The sequence below is a fragment of the Mastomys coucha genome, unplaced genomic scaffold, assembly GCF_008632895.1.
Source record: "Mastomys coucha isolate ucsf_1 unplaced genomic scaffold, UCSF_Mcou_1 pScaffold7, whole genome shotgun sequence".
NCBI lineage: Eukaryota > Metazoa > Chordata > Mammalia > Rodentia > Muridae > Mastomys > Mastomys coucha.
In genome coordinates, this window is record NW_022196913.1 from 60,230,935 (window position 1) to 60,258,182 (window position 27,248).

Here is a 27,248-nt window from a genome sequence, read left to right on the forward strand (position 1 = left end):
GGGAGGGGAGGAGTGTGTGAGTGTGTGTCAGTCAGTCAGCTTGCTTGTGTATTTCTGCCCGTGTACACATGCTACAGCACATGTGTTTTGGTCAGAAGACAGCTTGTAGGAGTCAGTTTTCTGCTTTGACCATGTGAGATCGGGGAGTGGAACTTAAGTTATGTTTGGCAGCAAGCACTTTACCACTGCGCCATATCAGGAATATTTGCCACAGAATTCACTCTTGGTGTAACTGTAGGAGATGACTTTTAGGTTGACGATTCCAGGGATCGTAATTGCTTTAGGGCTGGAGGGATGGCTCAGTGGTTAGAAGCACTGTCTGCTCCTCCAGTAAAGGACCGAAAGAAAGAGAGTGGCCTGGTGCGTGCCCACAGTATCACCTGCTGTACATACATGTGTCTGTAGGGGTCAAGCAGAGGTTACCATGTCCAGAGTACTTTTTGAAGTGTGTTCTGTTTGTAAACCTGCTGGCTGTGGCTTGAAAACCCTAGCCATGGTTTCCTAAATTTGGAAAGCTTCGATCTCTGTAGTAGAGTATATATTCTACTGCTTACTTTACCATCTTTCCTTGGTTTTGAACAATACTTGAAAATTAACGTTTGTGGAATCCTTTGGTTCAGTTAGTTTCAAATTGCTGGCTCTGGGTCATCCATCAGTGCTGTAGCAGCCTGAGGGTCACATGCCAGCCCCCAGTCCTGCTTAGGCTTTGCCCTGTGTAATAGAGCCAGGCAAGGGCCGGATGCACTGCTTTCACATGCGTAAGGAGTAACAATGACTATCCTGTGCAATCTCATCCTGTCTCACTAGATTGCTGAGCTGAAACGAGGTGCTGAAATTATTGTTTGCACACCTGGTCGAATGATTGACATGTTAGCAGCTAACAGTGGTAAGTCACAGGTATTTTATTATTTGTTTTCTGTCCTTTTTGAACTTGACATGATTTTTGTTAAAGCAGATATGAGAAACCAACAGAAAGTTTCTGTGTTTCTTCTTAAAGCTGTAATATCTTAAAATGTGAATTGTAACACATTTATTGTTGAACGTATTAATAAGTCTTTGGCAGTTCAACTTGTATTCACAACTAACTCTGCATTTAACTTTAGTCTTTTTGTTTTCTTGTATTAAAAAGGTGGCCTCATAGTCTTTTTATTATAAAATTCTTCCCAGGAGCTAGTATTTTATAATAATAGGCAAATTAAGTTATTGCAGCTTCAAGAACTATGTCTTTTGTAAATACTGCATGTTTTTAGCTCAAATATTATGCTTTGTTAAAATATTCCCTATCAAAACTGATACTAAACTGTTGACATTATTTAACTTCTGTGGAGAAAGGCCCTTGAGGATTATAGACCTGGGCTTCCGAGACGGTATCCGTCAAAGGTAGGTGACCTAATGCTGTTTCCAACCTTTCGAGGTTCTTGGCGGCTGGAGATGTTAGTGTGAACACTCGCTGTTTTTAGTTTCTGAAGAAACAGCTTTTGGGGGTTTCCATTGCAGCGTTTAATGTGTATGTAACTGAGTGCTGGAGTCCAAGAAGAGCATGTGTGCACTAGCGTCCGCCTGGAGCTTGGGGAATGTGATTCTCCCTGACGTTGTTTGGTGAGGCCTGGTGCTTGTTTGGCACATGGTGGTCTGGGGATGAGTGCTGACGTGTGATCCCTTGTGTTTTCTCACTGTTGTGTGAATTAAACCTCCTGAATTCATCTTCATTAATATTACCTTTCCCCTTTATTTGTCCTTTTTATTTATCTTTTAATAACTATTTTATACATATTTCTGCCAGGTTCTACAGTTGGTAGCAATGCTTAGTGCATTGATCTTTGAGAAAGGATTTTCTGTAGTTTTAGTTTTTAACTGTGTAAGAAGCCAGGACTGTTTATTTAAACCAGTGGCAGCAATTAATAATTTAAAGTGTTTCTTTACATAGAAAAGTATATTTATATGTCATGCACTTATTTTTTGAGTTTGTGTACTATCTTGTTGCCCGGTGACTGGTTTGACATGCCCATTTAAGGTGCTCTGACTCTATGAAGTGGGCTGTAGAGTGATAGAGAGGCTCTGCCTCTGCAGTAGTTAGCACTGGACCTTGCCTTCCACACATGCGCTGTAATCTCTAATATGTTTTTTTCTAGGTGATGCTGTGAGATAATGGCTGATGTGGCTCGATGCTTCATCTCAGTCTTAGTTTTATGATGTGTTTTGGAGAGGGCTGTTTTCTGAATTTTACAGGTTCTTCCGGCCCTATGATGGTATGCAAGAGACGAGTTTGACAAACTAAAGGGCCTCATACACCCATTGCCAGAAAGTACTTGCCACTAGATTAAGACTTTTAGACCAAAGTTTCTTTTCACTGTTTAAAGAAAGCTAACCTACCCCTCTGCTTAAGTCAGGCATTTTAGTTCCCTTTACTTTTTTTAAAAGTTGTTGGCTGTCATCATGAATTGTGGCTGATAGTTAGTTTTCTTTTGGTCTCTCTTTTCTCTTCTCACCTTAGGTCGGGTCACAAATCTTCGAAGAGTGACGTATGTTGTTTTAGATGAAGCAGACAGAATGTTTGACATGGGTTTTGAACCACAGGTAATCATTCAATTTCTTTGTAGTTTTAAAGGTTTATTCTTTTTTAATTGTGTGTGTAGTGTGTGTTTGGGTGTGTGCAGATGAGTGCAGGTGCCCGTAGAGGCTGAAGTGTCAGATGTCCTGGAGCTGGAACTGCTGGTGGTTGTGAACTGCTGTTCCATGTGGGTGCTGGGTGGGCACAGGGAACTGGACTTGGGTCTTCTCAAAGAGCCATCTCTCTTGCCCCTCATTAAGATTTAAGTTTTTGATTTTGTGACTGCTATGAGAATGAAATGTTGGTGTGGTCTTGAAATTCATACTCATTCTGTGTTGCCTGTGTGTTAGCAGCATAGGGAATTGCAGTCAGTATTTATGTTTCGGATTAAATTCTTAAAATTTGTTGAGAGTTTTTCTTCAGACATTCCCCAGCAGTCAGAAAATATCATCGGTCAAGTTAGATTTAGAGTTCTGATAATGAGAGTACTAAAAACTTGGGTGTTTTGTCTTGACATGGTGGTGCATGCCTGTTGTTATGAAATACAATGCTGTGAGGGATGCCTGGTGGGCCCACGGCAAGGTGTGCTCCTGAGAAGTTCTGCGGCGGCTCTGGTGTAAGGGGGCTATGTGGAGGAGGGGAGTGGAGTGAGAGCCTGGGAAGGAACAGAGGCAGACAGACAGAAGGCCAGGAGGCCGGAGAAGGACAGAAAGGGGGAAACATGTAGGAAGAGTTGGAGTGGTGAGTAGTCTTTTTACTTGCCGCCTGGACTTGGTGGTGGCAGGTGGTGGTGGCAGGTGGTGGTGGCAGGTGATGGTGGTGGGTAATGGTGGCAGGTGATGGTGGTGGGTAATGGTGGCGGGTGATGACATAAGCCTTTGCCAGGTCCATGGGAGGAGCTTCATGAACTAACACCTGCAATCTCAGCACTCTGGAGGCAGCTGTAGGAGGATTTTTGCATTTGAGGCCAATCTGGTCTACATAGTGAGTTCCAAGTCAGTCAGGGCTCTGTAGAGAGACCCCGTGGCATGGTGACAAAGCCACAGAAAGCATGTGTGACTTGTGAGTATACTGTCGGGCCGCATGTGCTTCTGGGATGCGGGGTGAAATCCTGTCTCATGAAAGGGCAGAGTGGGCATGGGAGGAATAGTGGGAGTGGAGTGGCTGGCTAGCCTTTTAGTTTACTTCGTTCCAGGGATGCACCAACTGTCATACACTAAGTCATATTTAGCATTAGAAACTGAGTTCCAAGTGAGATGTGAGCAGGGGGCCTAAACCAGGATTCTGGAATACTTGAACACTTAATAGTTAAAGAAAGGCAGGCTAGTTAACTTGGAGCAGAGGACTTACTGTCATAGTCTCCGGGTCTCCATGAGTGAGTCTGGACCAAGTGAGGAAGCCAGTTAACGTGAGGAGGGCTGAACAAGCTTTGTTTCAGGATGGAACCCAGGGATAGAACCCAGGCACTCAGCTTGGTGACAAGTTCCTTAATCTACTGAGCCAATCTTTTTATTTGTTTATTATTATTATTAAAACCCATGAAGAGGAAAATTAAGAGTGATTTTTGTGAGATTTATTGGCTAACACAGGGTAAGTGGGGCCTCAGTGTCATGGGGCACTATTTGGATATTGATAAATCACCGTGACTGATAAAACTTCAGGGAGAAGGAGTTTATGTTTTGGCATCTATGATGGCAGAGTGGAGATGTGGTGACAAGCAGCAAGCGTGGCAACAGGAGCAGGAGGCTGAGTGCTCATGTACTGAACTGCAGTCAGGAAGCTCAGAGCAGTCTGAAGTGGTGATGTAGCTTTAAGCTCTCAACTCCTACCCAGTGATGTTCTTCAGACAGTGGGAACCAGGGGTCCAAGTGCCTGCTGTCATGTAAATTAGAGCCAGCACTCCTGAATGTGACTCTTCACCTGATTCTGTTGGGATAGGAGTAGGAGGGCTTCTCCTGAAGTCTGTATTGGAGAGGATGATGAAAATTGTTGGTGTACATGAACACTCAACTCTGTCACTAAACTTAGGTGCAGGACTCAGCTTTTCTGTATTTTCTGTTATGCAAATACATTCAATATTTGTTATGCAAATACCCTTCAACTTAAAACTTCAAGGGTAAGGAATGAGGGTGTGGGGATGGGAAGCTTGATTTCCCAGTGATGTGTCTGTGACCACAGCCTGGTCGGGTGATGCACACTGAATCCAGGTGCTTGGCAGCTGCCTGTTTGCTTCTTTCATAAAACTTACTGCTTTTAGTTTTGAAGAAAAAATGTACTTATTAATTTCTAAATGCTGGAAGACAGTTGAGCATGTACAGAGAATCAACAAACTTGAGGGTGATAGGGTGGCAGGCATTGTCAACCCTGATGAGCAGAAGGGAACGAAGACTTAAGATAATTGACCAGGAAACAATGAGATGAGAATTCAGCGCTCCTCAAACAACTGCTCTGTAGACATACTTGGCTGGGGTGTGACACAGTGTGAAATGAAGTTCACTCTGTTTTACTTTTTCCTAATTTACATTGATATTATATAATCATTGTGTAGAGGGGGCAGGCATGCAAGTGGCATGGCTTCTGTGTGAGTGTCAGAGGGCAACTTGTGGAGGCTGGTTCTCCCCTTCTACCACGGGGGGCCTGGGATCAAATGCAGATTGTCTGACTTGGTGGCAAGTGACTTTTTAAGTCCTCTTGCCAACCCTATTTTCCCTTCCCTTTCTTCTTTTCCATTATGTAGACCAAATAGACTTCAAACTCTCAGAGACCAACCTGTCTCTGCCTTCAGAATGCTTGGGTTAATTTAAAGGCTTACTGGGATGCCATAAATGGACTTGTCAATTCTGTGGTCATTTTAAGGATCCCCCTGTCTCCCTGAGAGATCATTGTCATTTGAGTGAGATCAAATTGACCTAAAAAGTAGGCTTCCAGGCTCCCTCCTTCCTCATTTCATTTCCTCCCCTCCTGTGGTTGTGGGTGCATGCAGATGTGTAAGTGTATGCAGATGTGTCTGGAAATCAGAGGATGGCACTGGCTGTCCTTCGGGAGTGTACACCTTGCTTTTTGATGCATGATCTGTCACTGGGACTTGATGTTGCTGATGGGGCTATCCTGGCTGGCCCGTGAGCCTGAGACCTGCCCTTCTCCTGCTCCGGACTGGGCTCACAAGTGCATCTGTTTCCCCTGGGTGCTGGGCTCAGGTTCTCATGCTTCTTCAGCATTCTTCACCCTTGCCCCCAGCTCAGGCTGTCCTTTAGTGGTAAAGTAAAACTGAACAGCAAGTCCAGGTATAAAATAAGTTCAGGTTTTCTAAGATAACAAATTTAACTGATTTTCTGAGGTAATGAATTTAAGCTCCTCCTGCTTAATTTGAGCAATATGTAAGTTTTTGGAGACTCACTGTATTTGTGTATCTCGTTTTCTCAGGTCATGCGCATTGTGGATAATGTTCGCCCTGACCGACAAACAGTTATGTTTTCAGCCACTTTCCCTAGAGCTATGGAGGCCCTGGCCCGCAGGATCCTGAGCAAACCCATTGAAGTTCAGGTTGGAGGCAGGAGTGTGGTTTGCTCAGATGTGGAACAACAAGTGGTAGGTGCCGAGTCTAGGAAGTCGCCGTTTTCTTGGTAGATGGGCAGTGTGTCAGAGATAGGTGGGGAACTTCTACAGTTAGGTCAGCTATAACCTTCATGTCGCCAGGCACTGCAAACTGACCTCAGGAAGCCCTTTTTGGGGCTTCCCACCAGAATTGAAAGCTGGCAGAAACATAACACCTCTTTCTTGTCTTTGATTAATAAGATTTGAGGGCAGAGAGAACTAGTGACCAGTTGCCATGGTTACAGACCTACCAGTCTGCATTTGCTTAAGCACTTTAAGGCCTAGGAAGCTATAATCTATAGCTATAGGAAGCTATAGATTAAACAACATTTTTGTTCTAGGACACGTTTGTGTTTTTTATATTAACTTGCTACAATGTGGTATTTTCAGATTGTGATTGAAGAAGAAAAGAAATTCTTGAAATTGCTGGAGCTTTTAGGCCATTATCAGGAGTCAGGATCTGTCATTATATTTGTGGATAAGCAGGAACATGCCGATGGTCTTCTGAAGGACTTGATGAGAGCATCGTACCCTTGCATGTCTCTTCACGGAGGTAACGCTTACTTACCTACAGCATGTTATTACATTGAACTTGCTCGGAAGAATAACAATGCTTTGTTGTCTGTAATGGAGGTAGAAGAAATCTGGTAGTCAGACCCTGGCCTGACAACATTCCAACTTTATCTAATGCAGGCTGCTCTCTTTGGCTTCTCACTTAACTGCTCAAGGTTGTATCTCTCACTGAACCAGCTAGGCTTGTCATTTCACATCCTCGAGGTATTGCCTCTCACTGTACCAGCTAGGCTTTTTGGCCATTGAGCCGTCGGAATCGACCGTCTTCACCACCCAGTACCAAGGTTTCAGGACCAAAAGAAGGCATTCCTGACTGTTTATATGGGCATTAGAGACTTGAGTTTGGGTCTGCATTTTTGTGGAGCAAGAACTGTTTCCACTGAAGTATATCCCTGCTTCCTTGCACGTACAACTTTCTCATCATCCCACATAGAAGCTGCACCTCTTAAGCAGTTATGCTGTTTCTCCCCTTCACCTGTCCACTGTAACTTCCATACTTACATAAGTTTTCATGAATTTCTTAATCCTATGTATTGCATGATATGTAATGCATTCTGTATCCTTTTGTGTTTGGTCTGGTTCACGTGGTCATGATTATTTTAAGAGTCATATTTTAAACTGTATTAGATTTTCTTCTAAAAGTTGGATACAACATCCTTTGGTGTATACTTATTCTCTTCTCTTGATTCACTTAATTCATAGACCACTGAGATGATTTTATTATTTGACTGTTGTGTATGATGTGAACATAATATGTCAGTATCTGTCAGCTTTCAGTTCCTTCTGAATAGTGAAGTCTGAGCTTAAATTTTTGAGAAGTCATCAGATTGATTTCTTTTTCTTTTTTTTTTTTTTTTTTTTTTTTTTTTTTGGATTTTCGAGACAGGGTTTCTCTGTGTAGCCCTGACTGTCCTGGAACTCACTCTGTAGACCAGGCTGGCCTCGAACTCAGAAATCCGCCTGCCTCTGCCTCCCAAGTGCTGGGATTAAAGGTGTGTGCCATCACTGCCCACCATTGATTTCTTAAGTGATTACATTGTACATTCCTAACATCAGTGTACTTGGGTGCTGGTTTCTACATCTTGAAAGCAATAAACCGTATGCTGCATTGTGGTGTATGTGGTTGGAGCGGCCAGGTGGTGCTGGGAATCAGCCTTGAGTCTTTTGCAAGAGCAAATCTTAACTGCTGAACCGTGTCTCCAGACCAGCAATTACTTCTGAGCATGGAAATATTAAGGATTGCTATATGCTAAGCCACTTTTACCTTCTGAGATTGAAATGTAGCCTCATTTCATGGTTAATATGTAACTCTGTGTTTGTTTTGTCAACAGTAAAGATGGGATTACTTGATTTTTTTTTTAAAGGTTTGTTTATTTTATGGGTGTGAGTGCTTTGACCTAATGTGTGTGTGCTTTGTTTCTCAGAGATGAGAGCAGGGATTCAGATCCCCTGGAAATAGAGTATGGGCACTTGTGAGCCGTGTCACAGTGCTGGGAACTTACTTGCATGCTCTGGAAGACATCCAGTGCTTTTTACCATGGAGCCATCTCTCCAGCCCTGAATTTGTTTCTTATTTCTGCATCTAGAACTTTCTCAGTGGAAATGGAAAATTTCAGCATGTTTTCCTGTCTGCCTCTTTAATTCACTTGCAGGTATTGACCAGTATGACAGGGACAGTATCATAAACGACTTTAAGAGTGGAGCCTGCAAGCTTCTTGTTGCCACATCTGTTGCAGCTCGTGGTCTCGATGTGAAACATCTAATTCTTGTAGTGAATTACAGCTGTCCCAATCATTATGAGGATTATGTGCACAGAGCTGGGCGGACTGGAAGAGCGGGCAACAAGGTAAAGTCTTGACAGGTGTGCCTGAGGGCACAGAGCTTAGCTTACGGAATGGGTAGCGGAGGAACGGTGATATTTGAAAACCTTTGCATTAGCATATTGGATGTTGTTAATCACGTATACATATATCTTTGTATTGTTAAAATTATCAAATGCGATGCCGGGCGGTGATGGCACACGCCTTTAATCCTAGCACTTGGGAGGCAGAGGCAGGTGGATTTCTGAGTTCGAGGCCAGCCAGGGCTACACAGAGAAACCCTGTCTCAAAAAGAAAAAAAAAAAAATCAAATGCGGATCTCGAGATGGTGCTATGCTTAGGAACATTTGCTCCTTTTGGCAGAGGACCTATGTTGTTTACAGCACTCACATGGTGTCTCAAAGCCATCTGTAACTTCTGTTCCATGGGATCTCAGTCCCCCCTTCTGACCTCTCCATGTGGTGGTACACAGACATGTAGGAAAATACTCAGAGATTTAAAAGCAAAATGAAGATCATCAGGACCTTAGTGCTCTCTAGCAGGTAGTGGTAACAGCTCACGTCTCTACAGGCTTTCTTCTCTCTTCCTAGCATGTTCTGCACATAGAGACACTTGTGTACTTCAGGCCATTTCGTTGCTTTTTGTTTTCTTGGCTTGACTGTGATCTAGTCAATATATATAGTCTAAGGCAGTTGTTCTCAGCCTTCTGAGTGCTGTAGCTCGTTAACACAGCTCCTCATGCTGTAGTGACCCCAACTATAACGTTAGTTTTGTTTCTATTCCATAATTGTAATTTTGCCACTTTTATGAATTGTAAGTATCTACTGTACAGGATGTCTGATATGTGACCCCAAAAAGGGTTAAGACCCACAAGTTGAGAACCACCATTCTAACCTTGCTGTTTGATTTGGGCAGTCATATCTTACTTTGTCAGGACTATCCACAAACTGTATATGCAATACCACATACAACAAAGCAATATTTTTTTGTTAATTCTATTTTGCAGTGCTGCAAGTGGGACCCAGAACTCTAGCAAGCCCCTCACCTCTGAGCTATATGCCCAGATTCTCTGAGGAGGAGTCAGTGCTCTTAACCACAGGGCCATCTCTTAGTCTCCCTTCCCACAATAATTATTTCTGAAGGCGTGAGAGGATTTTGTTGTTAGAAATGAGATTATTTAACCTTAGGCGTTGCATCCTGGAGTAAGCAGTGGGGCTATCAGGTCTTCACATCCACATCCTCAGGGGCCCAGGGAGGTAGATATGAGTTCATTTTGTAGATGAGAAACTTGAGGCACATGAAGCTGTGTCACTTGCACGTCCTTACCTGAGGCATTCTGAGGAGCTGGGAGGTTAAGGAGAGGCACTGGAGAGATGACTAAAGGGTAAGAACTCTTACTCCTCTTGAAGAACACCTAGTGTGGGTTTCCAGCTCTACATTGTGTCTCACAACTGCCTGTAACACACTTCCTTCTAGGGGGCCCTGAGCCCTCTGTGGGCTCCTGCACACATGAGCTGGTACATAGCTATACCTCAAATATATATACACATAAATACATGAATAAGGGTTTTTTGTTGTTGTTGTTGTTGTTGTTTAGTTTTTTGTTTTTTGTTTTTTTTTAAAGCTGTGGTGGCGCCCACCTTTAGTTCCAGCACTTTGGATACAGAGACAGGCAATCTCTGAGTTTGAGGTTAGCCCATCTACAGAGCTAGTTCTAGGACAGCCAGGACTACACTCAGGAAAAACTACCAAAGCAAACAAACAAGAAATAGCAAGTGAGCCGGGCAGTGGTGGCGCATGCCTTTAATCCCAGCGCTTGGGAGGCAGAGGCAAGCGGATTTCTGAGTTCAAGGCCAGCCTGGTCTACAGAGTGAGTTCCAGGACAGCCAGAGCTATACAGAGAAACCCTGTCTCGAAAAACCAAAAAAGAAAGAAAGAAAGAAAGAAAGAAGTAGCAAGTGTATGTTTTAGGAGTCACATATACTCTCTCTTTCTCTTTGCGATGTGTGTTTATAATGGTGGAAATCAGGATTCTTAGCTCATGGGAAGTGCAGCGGCTGAGCCTGAATAGAAGGGGTGGCTTTAGATATTCCTGAAATGTAGGGTAGGATGTCTGTGAAAGGGAGAACCTGAGAATAGTTTGCTTCCCTTCCCTGTCCCAGTCTTCAGTTTGTCTGGACTAAAAAGTTGCAGGGGACATGTGAGGGCTGACGCTTCGCAGACTCCAAGGAAGGTTGTATACCTAAGTTCATTTTTGCAAAATAATTTGAAAAGAGCCTGACTCAGCAGTGTGTTTGAGTCTATATCAGATGCGAACACACTCTGCGCATTAAAAATAAGAGCAGGATATGAACATATATTCTCTTAATACAGCACTTGGAGTTAGAACCCAGAGAGCTGCACAGCCGTGGAAGGCCGTGCATACAAACATCCTAAAACTAAGACGTTAAAGCTGAGAACAATAGCAGTAACTTGTGCACACAATTCCAGCGCTTACAGAGCACAGGCAGGAGGCCCTGCTGCAGAAAGACACTGTGCTTCAAAAAGCAAGAAGAAAAAACACAAACAACCTGAAAGGGGCTGGAGAGGTGGGCAGAGGTTAAGAGCATTGGCGACTCTTCTAGAGGATCCCTTGGGGCTCACATTCCAAGGGCTCCAACACCCTCTTCTGGCCTCTAAAGGCAGTGCCTATATGTGGTGCACAGACATATGTGCAGGCAAACACTCCTATACAAAAAATAATTTTTTTTAATTTATTTTTTATGTGTATGACTGCTTTACTTGCATGTGTGTGTGTGTGAGTACCATGTGCATGCTTGGCGCCTGTGGAAGTCAGAAGAGGGCTTTGGGTCCCATAGAAGTGGAGTAATAGATGGATGTGAGCCACATGGGGGTGACTGGAATCAAAGCTGGGTTCTCTGCAAGAGCAACAAGTGCTTTTAAATGGTGACACATCCTTCTATCCTGGAGTATTTTTAAAGACTAGTATACACTGGAGTGTTTTCATTATGGTGGTTTAGTATGCGTTCTTTGTGATTCTGTTCAGGCCCTCCTCCCCGCTGCTCTTCTTCCACAGCCCTTCTGCTCATGGCTTGGGTACTCTAGTCACATCTTGGTCTTCCCCTTCTTCCCCTCTTTCTGATTCATGGCCTACCCGAATCCCACATGTGCATATGCATACATAAAAAGTAAGGAGAGGCCGGGCAGTGGTGGCGCACGCCTTTAATCCCAGCACTTGGGAGGCAGAGACAGGTGAATTTCTGAGTTCAAGGCCAGCACAGCCAGAGCTATACCAGAGCGAAACCCTGTCTTTAGAAAAAAAAAAAAAAAAAAAAAAAAAACCAAACAAAAAAAGTAAAGAGAGGAGCCACATGTGGTATTTGATCTTTTTAGTCTGTCTTATGTCATTTAACCTAATGACTTTTGGTAGCACTTTCTAAAAATGTCATGAGTTTTCTTTACATCTGTATAAAATTGTAGTGTGTGTGTTCACGCGCGCATTAAGTTTTCATTATCCATTTACCTGTTGGTGCTTCTGTGCTGCTTAGCAACTATGAATAGTGCCTTCCTCCCCCTCCTCTTGACACAGAGTTTCTCTGTCCCTGTGTAGCCCTGACTGTCCTGGAACTAGTTCTATAGACCAGGCTGGCCTTAAATGCACAGAGGTCTTAGCTGGGAGTAAAGGCATTCTGCCAGGCTCCATTTGTCTTCTTAGTGTTAGCCATTTTGACTGGCACGAGATGGAATATCAAAGTAGTTTTAATTTGCTTTCTAAGGATGTTGGACTGGAGAGATGGCTCGGTCAGTGTGGGCCTGAATTGAGCATTAGCATCCATGTGGAAAGCCAGTGTGCAAGCATACACTTATAATCCCCCACCAAAGAGGCTGTGGCATACAGACAGGTAGATTCCTGTGACTTGCTGGCCAGCCAGCCAAGCTTGCCTGGCAGACTCTAGGACAGTTGAGGGTAGATGCCCAACATTATCCTCTTGATCCACATACTGTGTGCTCTCTCACCAAGCATGTATACACGAGAACTAAAGACTAGAGTACACACTGCTCATTTGTTCACTGACTTCATTGCCCTGCTGATGCCTCTCTTGGTTCGTTCATTCTGTCAGTTCTCTGTAAGCCCTCTTGCTGGAGTAGAATTGGCAGAACATTTCCTTCCAGTGTTTTCTTTGCATTAACAATTTTATTTACTTAAAATTCTTTTTCATATAATAGGTTTTGGTTATGGTTTTCCTTCCATTCTTTATGGTGTCTGTTAATTCTGATTATTATTTTCTTTGCTGTGAAGCAGCTTTTAGTCTCATGTGATCCCATTCACCAGTTCTTGGGGTTATTTCCTGTGCTGTTGGAATGCTCTTGTATGTGCCTGTAGTAGACATTATAGTGGTAAATTGTTATGTGTGGAGAAGAATAAAAAACCTGTCTAGGAATAGACTGGCCTCTGATGGTGAGGGAATATGACAGCCTGACAGAGAAACCTTGAAAAGGAAATCACTCCGACAGAGGTTACGGCCTTTTAGTGCATGAAGTAGAAAGCCTGTAGCTGAGAGAAGGCAGAGGCTCATCGTGGAGGAGCCGAGTGGACACCATATCAGGAACCTGCCTTAGCTTCCCAGTGTCTGCTGGGTGCTCATAAGGGCGCGGGCTAACAGCATTGCCTGCCTGCTGCTCTTGGCTCCTCTATTTGGAAACTTCACTGGAGGGGTTATTCTGCTCCAGCCTGCACTCTGAGATGGGAACGTAAGGCAGCCTTCGCACCAGCTGCTGGTCTGCTGTTACCTTTCTTTGCTCCTTTCCTTTGGCTCCTCCATAATTCCTGGCCTTATATTATACAAGAAAGCCAAAGAGATCAGCACAGCATAATAGATTTTTTTAAAGATTTATTTATTTATTATATGTAAGTACACTGTAGCTGTCTTCAGATTCTCCAGAAGAGGGCATCAGATCTCATTACTGATGGCTGTGAGCCACCATGTGGTTGCTGGGATTTGAACTCAGGACCTTCGGAAGAGTAGTTGGTGCTCCTAACTGCTGAGCCATCTCACCAGCCCCACGGCATAATATTGACACAAGAAAATAGACATGCAGCCAGGCAGTGGTGGCGCATGCCTTCGCTCCCACCACTTGTGAGGCAGAGACGGGTGGATTTCTGAGTTCGAGGCCAGCCTGGTCTACAGAGTGAGTTCCAGGACAGCCAGGGCTATACAGACAACCCCAAAAATAGAGTCCAGAAATAAGGCCAGTCAGCCGTAACCATATATTTTTCAAAGAAATGTCAAAATCCACATTGAGCTTAAGACAGAATGATGAAGTCTAATTGTTCCTCTTCTTAGTTGCACATGCTATTTGCTGTCTTTGCCTCCGTGTGAACTTAGGATTGTTTTCCTCATCAATGATGAATGTGATTGGAATTTTCTGGGCATTGCATTGGCTCTGTGGATCCTTCCTCAATAGTGTGGCAATGTCTTATTATTAATCCTTCCTGTCAATAGCTACAGAAGGTCTTTCCATCTTGTAGAATCTTCTTTAACCCTCCCACCCCCCAAGTATAAAGCTGGGATGGAACTGTGCTGAGGGCTTTGTGCATGCTGGGCAAACACCCTAGACTTCTTTTTTAACCTTCTATGAATGAGATACTCCTCATTTTCTCGTAAATTTGTTATTGTTTTACATGAAAGGTCCTGGGTTTCTTCTGTTGACTTTGACTCACTTTGTGTACTTCTCCTTCTTCATCTCATTAGGGTTACGCCTACACCTTCATCACAGAGGATCAAGCTCGGTATGCTGGTGACATCATTAAAGCTCTTGAATTGTCAGGGACAGCAGTGCCTCCTGACCTAGAAAAACTCTGGAGTGACTTCAAAGATCAGCAAAAAGCTGTGAGTCTTTAAATTTTCTTTATATGAATCATTAGCATGACTGTAAGGTAATGATATAATAACTATATTCATTTTTTGGTGTTTTTTGGTGTTTTGTTTTGTTTTTTTGAGACAGGGTCTCACTGTGTAGCTCTGTGTGCCCTAGAACTTGGCATATAGACCAGGCTGGCCTTGAACTTTCAAAAATGTGTTGCCTGTGCCTCCCAAATGCTCAAATTAAAGGTACACATCTTGCATATTCAGAAAGAAAAATTGCAAAAATAGAATCTTCTCTTTTGTTTAAGTGTTTTTGTTCAGTTGGCATATTCTACTTTGAAAATATTTATGTGTTTCCTCTAAAAATTAACTTTGCTAACTTTTTTCTTAAAAGGAAGGAAAAATAATTAAAAAGAGTAGTGGCTTCTCTGGCAAGGGATTCAAGTTTGATGAAACAGAACAGGCTTTAGCCAATGAGAGGAAAAAGCTACAGAAAGCTGCTCTTGGCCTGCAGGATTCTGACGATGAGGATGCTGCAGTGGATGTAAGTATCAAGTCCGCACGTGCACGATGTAGTGGTGCGTGATAAAGTCGGGACGTAGCCACAGCAACCTGCTCCCTCATGCCTGCCCATAGGAATAAAGTCAGGACGTAACCACAGCCACCTGCTCCCTCATGCCTGCCCATAGGATACCTTCTGCATCTCACAGCAAACGGTACCTCAGGCTACATGTGGTGATGCTCTGTGCTCCTGTGGTTGGAGACTTGGGCCAGAGTACAGGGTCAGCCTGGGCAGTAGAGCAGACTCCTAGTGTGTCCAGCCTGCCCGTGCCATTGAAGACAAGCGAGCTTGTTGGTCCAGGACCACACTGAACACAGACAGGGCAGGTCTCTTTCAGATGCACCACACAAACCCAGAGTGGGGTAAAGTTGCCATTTGGTTATTGGATTGAGTAGCGTGCTAGAGCTGGTCCTGGTAACACAGCCTTTCATCTCATACTTGGGGGCCAGAGGGTCCCTCTGAGTCTGTGCTAGCCTGCTCAACATAGTAAACTGCAGGCTAGCCAGGGCTCCATAGTGAGATCCTGTCTCAGAAGAAAAGAAAAACAAGGTGATGAGGATCAAGTCATTAAATCCACCCAATTTTCAAGGTGAAAGTCACTTACCATTTTAACCATGTTTTAAAAACCATTTGTCACACACATAACACATATGCACACAAAAGAAATACAAATGTGATTTTAAAAGCAAGAAAGAAGAAACCTTAAGCCAGGGACTAGAGAAGTGGTTCAGCACAGTGAAGCCGTGTACTGTTCTTGTTCAGTTCTCAGCACCCACATCAGGCAGTGACAGCTTCTCAAGAGTCCGGTGTCCTTTTTTAACCTCCTTGGTAGTACCTGCACTCATGCGTGCTGTATTCCACCCCCCACCCCCACCCCCACCCCCGCTCCCCAGCTCCTGGCCACCCCCTCCACACACATAGGTATAATTATAAAGTTAACAACAGCATCAAAAGTAAACTTTCAACCCATACCATATACACTTCTCATTTCCGATCTTATATATTTAGATTTTTAATAGCATGTTTGCTTTTTAATTTAAAATATCACTCAGTTAAATGTTCAATTACAAATACCCTCACATAATTTTTTTTTAAAAAGAAGCTAAATGGAGACCATTTCATTAGAGGAGACAGCCCTCAGCATGTGAGCTGCTCTGTGACCTCCAGCATGGTGCCTCAGCTCATTTTGGCATGCTGTTCTTTTTTTGTTCTGTCTTTTGTGTTTTTGTTGTTCTGTTCTATTAACTTCTTGTGTGTGTGTATGCATGCATGCATGCATGTACCATGACATGCATGTGCAACATGCATGTGCAAGTCTGAGGACAGTGTTGGTGACTCAGTTCTCTCCTTCCATGTAGACCATGGAGCTTAGGCTCAGGTCGCCAGGGACACATGGCAAGCGCCTTCACCCCTCTGAACCACCTCATCAGCTATTGAGACAGAATTAGAGATGTGTGTCACCAAGTCCTGTTCAACGACATCCTTTAAAACAAAAGACACTGAATCTGGAGAAATGACTTGGAGAAAGACGTTTGCCATGTAAACCTGGCTACTTGAGTTCTATCCCCAGAACCCACCTAAAGATAGAAGGAAGCGCCAGCTCCACCATGTGTGCTTTGAGACACACAGACACCCACACCCTCAATAACAAGTGATCTTTCTTTTCTTATTTTGGTGATAGCATAGCTAACTCTCTAGGGTTCACGTGACCTCTGAGAGTTGAAGTCTTCACGGTTGTTCTTGCTCATAGGGAAGTCAGTCTTCGTTTCCTTAGCCCTCTCTTCCTTGTTGGTTGGTTGGTTTGTTTGTTTGTTTGTTTGTTTGTTTGTTTGTTTGAGACAGGGTTTCTCTGTGTAGCCCTGGCTGTCCTGGAACTCACTCTGTAGACCAGGCTGGCCTCGAACTCAGAAATCCGCCTGCCTCTGCCTCCCAAGTGCTGGGATTAAAGGCGTGCGCCACCACTGCCCGGCTATTCTTGTTTGTTTCTTTGTGTAGCCTGCCCTGGCCTCCAACTGGTGACCCTTCTGTCCCAGTCTCTGGCCAGGGATTGGCTCAGTTGACAGAGTGCTTGCTGGTGTTATCTCTAGCAGTGCATCCCCTGCACTCGGAGGAGGGAGCAGGAGAGTGAAAGGTCAAGGTCTGAGCTGCAGAGATGACGCTGGTGTAAAGCACTTCCTGATCTCAGAAAACTGGGTCAATCCCAGCACTCACATGGTCGCTCACAAGCATCACTAACCACAGTTCCTGGGGATCTGATGCCCTCTCCTGACCTCATCAGTTACCAGCCATGTGAAATACACCAAGCATGGTACATAGACATACAAGCCAGCAAAACTCACATAAATACAACATATAAAAATTTTTTTAAAAAAGTTTAAAAAGGATGATCTTCAGCTACACAGGGAGTTGAATTGTCTGAACTCCATACACAACATCCTGTTGTAATAAAACAATTAAAATCCTCATTTTAGGAGTTGGGTGTGGGAGTCCTACATCAGGAACACGGAGCATCCTTTCTCCTGAGAATTGCTGACCTTGAGTTGCAGCCCGTCTAGCTTCTTTCATTCTAGAGTAATCTGGGCTCGGTGCCTGCCGAGATGCTTGAGTGCATCATTCATGGTGTTCTCGGCTTGAGTGTAGATTCCTGGTGCTCTCGGCTTGAGCCTCTGTGTCCTCATGGACAAGATTGAGATGTCTGTGCCTCTTGCAAGTCTGACTAAGTGAATCAAGTAGCAGTGTAAAATTTTTGTAGCTGAGAAAGTAAGTTGTTTAAAGCAAAGCTAGTGAAGAGCTGGTGTATTTTTGTGTTGATCCAAGTATTTAAATTTGAATAATTCTAGCCTTTTATGGAAACACTCCTTGTTTGTATAGATACAATTCAGTTAATATTTCTAGTGTAGTGTTTACTAATCCTTGATTTTTTTTTCTCCCCTGGCCTAGATTGATGAACAAATTGAAAGCATGTTTAATTCAAAGAAGAGAGTAAAGGACATGGCTGCCCCCGGCACGTCTAGTGTGCCTGCTCCGACTGCAGGCAATGCTGAGAAGCTAGAAATTGCCAAGAGATTGGCGCTCAGGATCAACGCTCAGAAGAACCTGGGCATCGAGTCTCAGGTATTATGTAATTTGTTCCGAGTCACTGCTGTTGTCTCTGCGGCATGAGTGCCTTCCGAGGGAAGATCCGAAACTCACTGCTGTGGTCGCTGCAGCACGAGTGCCTTCAGAGGGAAGATCCGAAATGGGAAAGGGCTTTCTCTTTTAAAAGCAGGATTTCTTATAGCCTAGGCTGGCCTTGCTGTGTAGCCATGGATGACTGTGAACTGCTGATCCTCCTGTCTCTGCTTCCTACATGCCGAGTTTACAAGTGTGTTGTCTGAAAGTGTACCTCAGATGCTACTTTCAATGTAGATCCTTCCAGGAGTTAAATTGAGCACAGTGAACACATTTTGTTAGAAATTGAGTATTCAAGAATATATTATGTTCAATACAGGATTCTCTGATACTTTCCTTCAGAAGATGTCTCTGTGTGCCTCTTTTAGAAAACCAGTAAACTCTGTATAAACTCTGTATAAACCATGTTAGCTATGCATGATTTATACAGAGCAGATGAGCATCCCAGATCCAGAGTCCCATGCATGGATTATGGAGCAGATGAGCATCCAGATCCAGAATGTCAAGCATGGATTTTTTTTTAAAGATTTATTTATCTATTATATGTAAGTACACTGTCTTCAGACACCCCAGGAGAGGGCATCAAATCTCATTATGTATGGTTGTGAGCCACCATGTGGTTGCTGGGATTTGAACTCAGGACCTTCGGAAGAGCAGTCAGTGTACTCTTACCCACTGAGCCATCGCTCTAGCCCCTCTAGCATGGTTTATATGGAGCAGACGAGCATCCCCAGGCTAGAATACTCGACAATCTGAACCTTTTTCCTTTGGTGACCTGATGCTGAAAATATATCTTTCAAGTCCCGGTGCTGGGATTAGGGCATGTCCCACCACTGTACTGCATGCTTTGGATTTTTTATGATTAGTTACATAGATTCAAATTATAAAGTCTGTGCAAATGTTCTAAAATTCAAAAATTTAAGCTCTAAAATGTTTCACTCAAATATTATGGATAGAAAATCTGCAACTTGTACTGCAGTTTTTTTGTCTTAACAAAAATTGAAAAAAATTCTTTTTTTTTTTTCCTTAACTGTTTCATTGGGTGGGTTTATCAGGTACAGCAACAGTTTCCTTGATATAATTCTCATTCAAAATAGTATGTTTAAATAGTAGAGTAATGTTTTCTTTAAACACTTCATGTCACTTGTATTTTGGAAGGTTTTAAGGTTTTGGGGGGTTTCTTTTTTTTTTTCTTTGGTTTTCGAGACAGGGTTTCTCTGTGTAGATCTGGCTGTCCTGGAACTCACTCTGTAGACCAGGCTGGCCTCAAACTCAGAAATCTGCCTGCCTCTGCCTCCCAAGTGCTGGGATTAAAGGTGTGCGCCACCACTGCCCGGCAAGAGGTATTTCTTTGTTATTTGTTTGTTTATTTTAGGGGAACAGGGTTTCTCTGTGTAGCCCTGGCTGTCCTGGAACTCACTCTGTACACCAAGCTGGCCTCGAAATCAGAGATTACTGCTCTGCCTCTCCAGTGCTGGGATTAAAGGTGTGCGCCACCACAGCCTGGCTGAGATTTTGGCCTTTTAAACATACGGTCTCGCTGGGTGATGGTGGCGCACGCCTTTAGTCCCAGCACTTGGGAGGCAGAAGCAGGCAGATTTCTGAGTTCGAGGCCAGCCTGGTCTACAGAGTGAGTTCCAGGACAGCCAGGGCCACACAGAGAAACCCTGTCTCGAAAAAAAACAAAAAAAACAAAACAAAACAAAAAGAAAAACACAGGGTCTCATATGTTCCCTAGCCTACATAGAGCTTACACTGACTTCCTTTCTTCTGGCTCCCGAGTGTTGGGATTACAACAGTACGCCATCACTTTTAAGTAAAACAAAAATTTTCTAGCATGCCCAAAGGATGATGCAATTAATTTTGACAGTATTTTGAAGATTTCTGAGTTAGTCACTTACTATAATGTATTGAGTGTTTGGATGGATCATTGTGGGTGGGAAGGTTCATGGCTAGTGGTCGTGTGCTATGTGTCATAGTCAGCTCATGGCCAGTGTCTAGTGACATGGGGTAGGCAGTTGAGCATCCCTCCTGGATGAGAGGGGTAAATGACAGCATCAGATGTGAACACTCTGTAGATGACATGTGGGGCAGTGGGGGGTCGTTTGTGGAGAGGCCATGGTGCTTTCTCTGCAGCAGAAGATTAACTGGGGCTCTTCCTTAATGTAGGATGTGATGCAGCAGGCCACCAACGCCATCCTCAGAGGTGGGACTATTCTGGCTCCCACCGTGTCTGCGAAAACCATTGCAGAGCAGCTTGCTGAAAAGATCAATGCCAAGCTCAATTACGTGCCTTTGGAGAAACAGGAAGAAGAGAGACAGGAGGGTGGGCAGAGTGAATCTTTCAAGAGATACGAGGAAGAATTAGAAATTAATGACTTCCCACAGGCAAGTAACAGATTTAAAGGCTCTCATGTTGTAAGAAGAAATACTTGTGAAGGAATAGACTCCACTCCTTAAAGTACAGAAATGTTTGTTAGGCTTTTGTGGTGGTCTGTGTTGGTTTATTTCTTGATGCAGGCTTCATAGTGGAGCCTGGCCTCAAACTCGTCGTGTAGCTAAGGATGACCTTATTACCTGATCCTGCTGCCTGAGTGCTGATCACAGGGGTGCACCACCACACCTGGGTGTGCTCATTCATTTTTCAGCACTAGAGAGAGAACCTAGGGTGCCGGGAGTCTAGCACTTCAGTACTTTAGCACTGAGCTGTATCTCCAGCCCCTGAAACTGGATTATCTTTATGTGTACATTAACTATTTGGATTTTCCCTTTATAGGGGATCTAGTAATAGGCGCTGAATTGATGCTTTTTTAACCCAGAATTTTAGGCTACTTGTAATATATTTTGTTTATTTGGGGGAGGGGCACAGGTGTCAGGATTGGAAGTCAGAGGACAGCTCAAAGAAGTTTTCCTCTCACCTGGCAGGTCCCAGGGGTTGAGCTCAGCTTGTCAGCTCGGCAGCAGCTTTATCCACTGAGGGTCTCCCCTGCTCTGAGCCCAGATGTTTATGTGGTAATGTGGTTCCCCAACCCTTTCTTTCAGACGGCGAGGTGGAAAGTCACCTCTAAGGAAGCCTTGCAGAGAATCAGTGAATACTCTGAAGCTGCCATCACAATCAGAGGGACCTACTTCCCTCCTGGCAAGGAGCCTAAGGAAGGAGAGCGCAAGATCTACCTGGCGATCGAAAGTGCGTGCAGCTGCTTCTGTGGGCGCCTGGGTTAGATCACGGTTGGCATAGATGACAGGGGACGCTTGGCTTAGACCACAGGTGGCATAGATGACAGGGGACGCGTGGGTTAGACCACAGTTGGCATAGATGACAGGGCTCAGTGTGAAATTGATAGTAGGAAAGATTGAAAATAAGGAACACCTTTAAGTAATAAGTTATGTGTTGCTTGATGTCTTACTATGAGTTCAAGGACCAGATAAATAATAAAGCTAAAAGATAGATTTGTGGGATTTAAGTTTGAACATTTCTATAAAGAAAGTATGAATTTTAAGGGCATCCATTTTTCTTTTCTTTTTTTTTTTAAATACTGAGCACTTAATGATTTTGTGTCTCTTCCTCACGCACAGCCTGTGCTTGCCATTTCTGCATGGTTCTAATTTTAGTGCCTGTGCTGTCTGAGTGAGCTCAGGGCTGACACAGGGTTCACTGACTATGTGTTTTGGTCTGAGTTTAAGTTAGACAGTAAGCCAGCAATACTGGCTCACGACCTTGGTGGGCAGTTCACTTCTCACGTGACCTGAGGTGCTGTCTGTCTACTGGGCAGTGCACTTCTCACGTGACCTGAGGTGCTGTCTGTCTTCTGGACCTCCTTAATGTGGAGAGACAGCCAGTATAGTTCAGTAGTGTGAACCGTATGTCTTCTAATAGTGTGAACCGTATGTCTTCTAATGACTCATCAGGTGCCAATGAACTGGCTGTGCAGAAAGCCAAGGCAGAGATCACCAGGCTCATAAAAGAAGAACTGATCCGACTGGTGAGTGCAACCCGCAGGTCTTACTTGTTTTAGTTACTCTTTCATTGACCTTTCATACAGACATGCACAGAGATCGTAACCCCACTTGCCAGCAGAACGCCTGTGACCACAGCACTTTTGGGAAGTAGACTTCCAGGCCAGGCTGCTGGGCTGCTTAGAGACCCTGTCTCCACACAGAGTAGGCATAGCTCTGTGATCGCATCCAGATGAAATGTGCAGACTGTTGCACTCTCTGGAAGCCTGTTCTCTGACTTCCACGTCACTATTTCTTGCCCTCAGATACAAGTGCGTGAGATTAGTTCTGGGTGTTTAACCTCTGTGTGGTAATTGTGTGCTGTTTGTATCAGCTTTATATGAGGAGGCCAGTCTGTTGTAGGTCGAAACAATGCATTCTTTTACATACCACGCCATCCTGGGCATCTACGCCCAGCAGGGCTAGGCACATCCTCTCCACTGAGGCCCAACCACACAGTCTAGAGAGGGAGACTCAGCCCCCAGTCCACTTGTTAGGGAACGCACATGAAGACCACGCTGTACATCTGCTGCAGATATGGAGGGTCTAGGCCAATTCCTGCATGCTCCCTGGATGGTGGCCCAGGCTCTGAGCCCCCATGGTCCTAGGTTAGTTGACTTCTGGGTCTTGTGGTGTCCCTGACCCCTCCTGTTCCCGGAGCTCTTGTCTGATGCTTGGCTATGGGTCTGTATCTTCTGCAGGATGAAGCCTCTCAGGAGACAGTTATGCTAGGTTCCTGTCTGTAAGCACAGCAGAGGATCATTAATAGTGTCACATGGGATGGGTCTCAAGTTGAGACAGTCACTGGTTGGCTGTTCCTCAGTGAGAGCGTTTAAAGATTTATTTATTCAGTATATGTGAGTACACTGTCTCTAACTTCAGACACACCAGCAGAGGGCATCAGATTCCATTACAGATGGTTGTGAGCCACCATGTGGTTGCTGGGAATTGAACTTAGAACCTTGGGAGAGCAGTCAGTGCTCTTAACCTCTGAGCCATCTCTCCAGCTGAGAGTAGAGTTCTTTTTTGTTTGTTTGTTTGTTTGTTTGTTTTTTGAGACAGGGTTTCTCTGTGTATCCCTGGCTGTCCTGGAACTCACTCTGTAGACCAGGCTGGTCTCGAACTCAGAAATCCACCTGCCTCTGCCTCCCAACTGCTGGGATTAAAGGCGTGCACCACCACCGCCTGGCTCATTTTTGTTTTAGGAGATGGAGTTTCTCTATAGCTCTTGCTGTCCTGGAATTCTCTGTGGAGAGCGCTGGGATTTAAGGCATGCACTACTACACCTGTCTGACAGGAGCCTTTTTATTTTAACTCTGATAGTTTTACAAATTGTTAAAGAAAGTGATCTTAAACATTGACTTCTTTGTGTGTTTTCTAACCTTCTGTCTTTTGTTTTCTATCATAGCAAAATTCATACCAGCCAACCAACAAAGGACGATACAAAGTATTATAAACATCGGAGCCACTTTGTACCTGTGCTGTCTGTGATGTTTACAGTGTATTGTAAAGTAAGACTTTTAAAATTCTGTCTTGCTTATATTTTAAATACAAGAAACTAGTGTTTGTTCAAGAGGTCTTCTGTAAGTACCCCATACCCATTCAAACTCCAGACCTGTTTTCAGAGTGTGATGTTCTTCAGTGTAAACCTTAGATACCAACACTTTAACTATCTGGAGGACTTGGGATTTTGTAATGAATGCAGTAATAAAGTATGTCAGGCACTAAGGCGCCACTGACCTGTCCTTTCAGTGGAGTTGTGATGTGCTCATCGCCTAAGAAAAGGTAAAGAATCCTTGTCGGGTCCTGGTGCTGCCTCTAAGCTTACACCTCACTGGACTGAGTGGAGCAAATGAACTGGATCCTAGGATGTTGTGATAGAAGTTTACAAAACAGGCTCTGAGTTTTTATTTTATCAGAAATGAGTAATAGTCAAGCCTTGGTTTTATAAGATTAAACATAAAATAGTATAATGGGATTTTTGCATTTCTTTCTTATTTTTTCCTACTTTTGAGAGAGTCCCTGTGGAGCATGGGCTGGCCTTGAACTTGTGATCCTCCTCTGCCTGCCTTTCCAGGGCTTGATTTTAGCACACTCAGCTTTCTACTTGTACTGTGCCAGTGTTTCTTCGTCAGGTTCTCTGGCAACCTCTGCTTTTGCCTAAGTGCTACCTCCTTTATTGACTTCTTTAGAGAAAGTGATGTGACCAATCCACACTCCACATGTTCTGCCTGTCCCTCAAGTGTTTCTTTAGTCATCCATGTTAGGGTACTTTACCTTAATACTTTTACTCTACCTTTCCTTCAGGATGATGGAGGAGTTTATGAATTTCCCCCTAATTAAAACAAGGCATGGTAGTGTATGCCTGCAGTCATAGCGCCTAGGAGGCAGGGGTTGAAAGATCATGAATTTGAAGCCCGTTTGGCCTTAGATAATAAAGCCTCATGTCAAAAACCAATGCAGACATGGCTGGGGATATAGGTCAGTGGTAATGAAGACATGGCTGGGGTCTAGGTCAGTGGGAACGCACTTGCTTAAGCGTGCCCAAGGTCTAACACAAGAAAACAAACAGCATTTTTGTTAACTGCTGGTTGTTGGGGAGATGAGGTGGCTTGGTAGATGTGGTTCTTGCTGCCAAACCTGATTACTTCAGTTCAGTCCCCTAGATCCATATTGCAGAAAGTGCAACTTGTTCTGTGATATGCATTACTGTGCATGTGTGCTCTCTCACACACACACAGGTCTAAATAAATGTAGCAAATGGAAATAAACAAATTATATCAAATACTGGTATTTACATTTCAGACCACAGAATTTGTTAGCAAAATTGAATGCACAAAGAATCAAGAATTGCTCCTTAGAGCATTTGAGGTCTGAGTCTGAGTAATTGGATTACCTAAAGAGACAGAACAAGCTTTTATTCTCAATTTAAACCAGGTGTTGTGTCACTCACCTGTAATCCAGCCTTTGGGAGGCAGAGGCAGGATGGTCCCTGAGTTCAAGACCAGCCTGTTCTTTCTTGCATCTGGTTTTACATAGTGAGTTTCAGGCCAGCCAGAGCTACACAGTGAGGCCCAGTCTTATAAAAAGAGAACAAGCAAATATATGTGTATATATTGTTGATTTAGAGGTTGATTTTTAAGTCAGAACATACTAGAGTTGTTAAATACTTTTTAAGGCAAGAGCCGTGATTCAGGGGTTAAGACACCTACTACTCTTTTAGAGGACCCAAGTTCAGATATCAGCACTCAGATGGCAGCTCACCGTTGTCTGTAACGGTAGTGAATAAATCTAAAGAACAATAAACCAGTGTAACATAGTTAAAAGCCAGAGTGACAGCCAAGTATCCTACTTGCTAAGTGTAAGGTTACTTGTACTAGAAAAGTACAATCTACTTGGGAAATATTTTTCGGCTTCACATACCCAGTTACTTGCATTTCAAGAACATAGAGCATTCATCAGTAACAGCAGAAGAAACAGAGCTTCACACTGGGATCCCAGTCACCAGCACTTCTTCCTGCCTGGCTTTATTTATTGCTACTCCTCATCGCCCAGGTGTAGTTGGTTACTTTCAGAGTACACAGCAGCCACCCTGGTGCAGCGGTGCTCCCTGGAGACTCAGAAGTCCCATCATGTTACTTTTCTGTTTGTGTATCTAGCTGTGAAGAAACACTGATAGCAGTTTGTTGTAAGAACTATTGCCTAATATATCTGTTGGTGTCGACACTGACTGATTTTTAAAGTTTTAATGATGTACAGTTTAATTTGTTTTTTTTAAATGCAATATCAATATTTGCTTGAACTCTCTAAATTCCTTAAAGAATAAAGTTGATTCAGTTGGCATTTGTCTCAGATTATCTTTACTTGAAAGCTTTCTCTTTTGTTTTTTCTCTAATCTTTTTATTTGTAGACATCTAAGAGAAGTATTAGTGTTGGTATATCTTTTTTTTTTTTTAAGGTTTATTTATTATTATAATTAAGTACACTGTAGCTGTCTTCAGACACACCAGAAGAGGGCGTCAGATCTCATTAGGGGTGGTTGTGAGCCACCATATGGTTGCTGGGATTTGAACTCAGGACCTTCGGAAGAGCAGTCACTGCTCTTACCCACTGAGCCATCTCACCAGCCCAGTGTTGGTATATCTTTTTTTGCATTTCTTAAGACACAGTCTGATTGTGTAGTCCTGTCTGGCCTCAAACTTCCTTTGTAGACCAGATTGGCATTGAACTCACAGAGAGAGATATGTGTGTTTCTGCTTCCAAAGTGCTGGGGAGCATACACGGTGCTAGGCGGTGGTGGCGCCGGGCGGTGGTGGCGCACGCCTTTAATCCAAGCACTTGGGAGGCAGAGGCAGGCTGGATATACGGCTTACTTTTATTACATTCTTAAAATTACATTTTAATTTGGAGGTACAGGTTGCACATGTCTCAGAGTTTGTGGGGTAAGAGGTCAGAGGGTAACAACATACAGGACCAGGTTCTCTCCTTTCACCATGTGGGTCTTAGGAACCTTCTTCAGGTCTTTGGACTAGGTAGTAAGTGGCTTTACCCACTGAGCAGTCTCTTCAGTTCTACATCTGGGATTCTCTAAACAAAGCATCAGTGGCTGGAGAGATGGCTCAGCGGTTAAGAGCACCAACTGCTCTTCCGAAGGTCCTGAGTTCAAATCCCAGCAACCACATGGTGGCTCACAACCATCCATAACAAGATCTGACGCCCTCTTCTGGAGTGTCTGAAGACAGCTACAGTGTACTTACATATAATAAATAAACATGAAAACAAAAAAAAAAAAACCAACAACAACAAAAAAACCCAAAGCATCATCTTTCTAGGTGGTCCTCACAGCACCATCTTTCTAGGCAGTCCTCACAGCAACTGTCGGCTATGCTGGAACTCTCAGTTCTCAGCTCAAGATTTCAACTAGACTTTGGGGTGAGAGAAGAAACTTTGCTTTCTTACTCTCTTTTTTCCGTCCTTTTCTGCCTCAAGAGCAGCTCTGGCTTCCCCCATGAGAAAACTCTGATGATGCCTATTAATTTACCCTTGCAGAGCGGAAGGGAAGGCCCACAAGCCTTCAGGAGGTCAAGGTCCCCTCCCTCCCTTGCTCCAGATCC

General features: G+C 43.8%; 1 protein-coding gene across 2 annotated transcripts in view; it reads left to right on the forward strand.

Annotated features, from left to right (window-relative positions):
* Ddx46 (DEAD-box helicase 46) overlaps window positions 1–25,977 on the forward strand; it is a 50,039-nt gene extending 24,062 nt beyond the window's left edge. Inside the window, exons 12-23 of one of the 2 annotated variants that reach the window (XM_031358281.1) lie at window positions 808–886; window positions 2,495–2,577; window positions 5,975–6,139; window positions 6,536–6,698; window positions 8,371–8,564; window positions 14,292–14,429; window positions 14,800–14,949; window positions 17,908–18,084; window positions 20,308–20,526; window positions 21,181–21,325; window positions 22,048–22,121; window positions 23,543–25,977. In XM_031358281.1, coding sequence (XP_031214141.1) covers window positions 808–886; window positions 2,495–2,577; window positions 5,975–6,139; window positions 6,536–6,698; window positions 8,371–8,564; window positions 14,292–14,429; window positions 14,800–14,949; window positions 17,908–18,084; window positions 20,308–20,526; window positions 21,181–21,325; window positions 22,048–22,121; window positions 23,543–23,590 — 1,635 coding nt within the window. In that variant the 3' untranslated portion in view covers window positions 23,591–25,977. The remainder of the gene's footprint in view (window positions 1–807; window positions 887–2,494; window positions 2,578–5,974; window positions 6,140–6,535; window positions 6,699–8,370; window positions 8,565–14,291; window positions 14,430–14,799; window positions 14,950–17,907; window positions 18,085–20,307; window positions 20,527–21,180; window positions 21,326–22,047; window positions 22,122–23,542) is intronic. The other variant, XM_031358282.1, reaches the window with a different exon arrangement.
* Window positions 25,978–27,248: the final 1,271 nt, after the last annotated feature.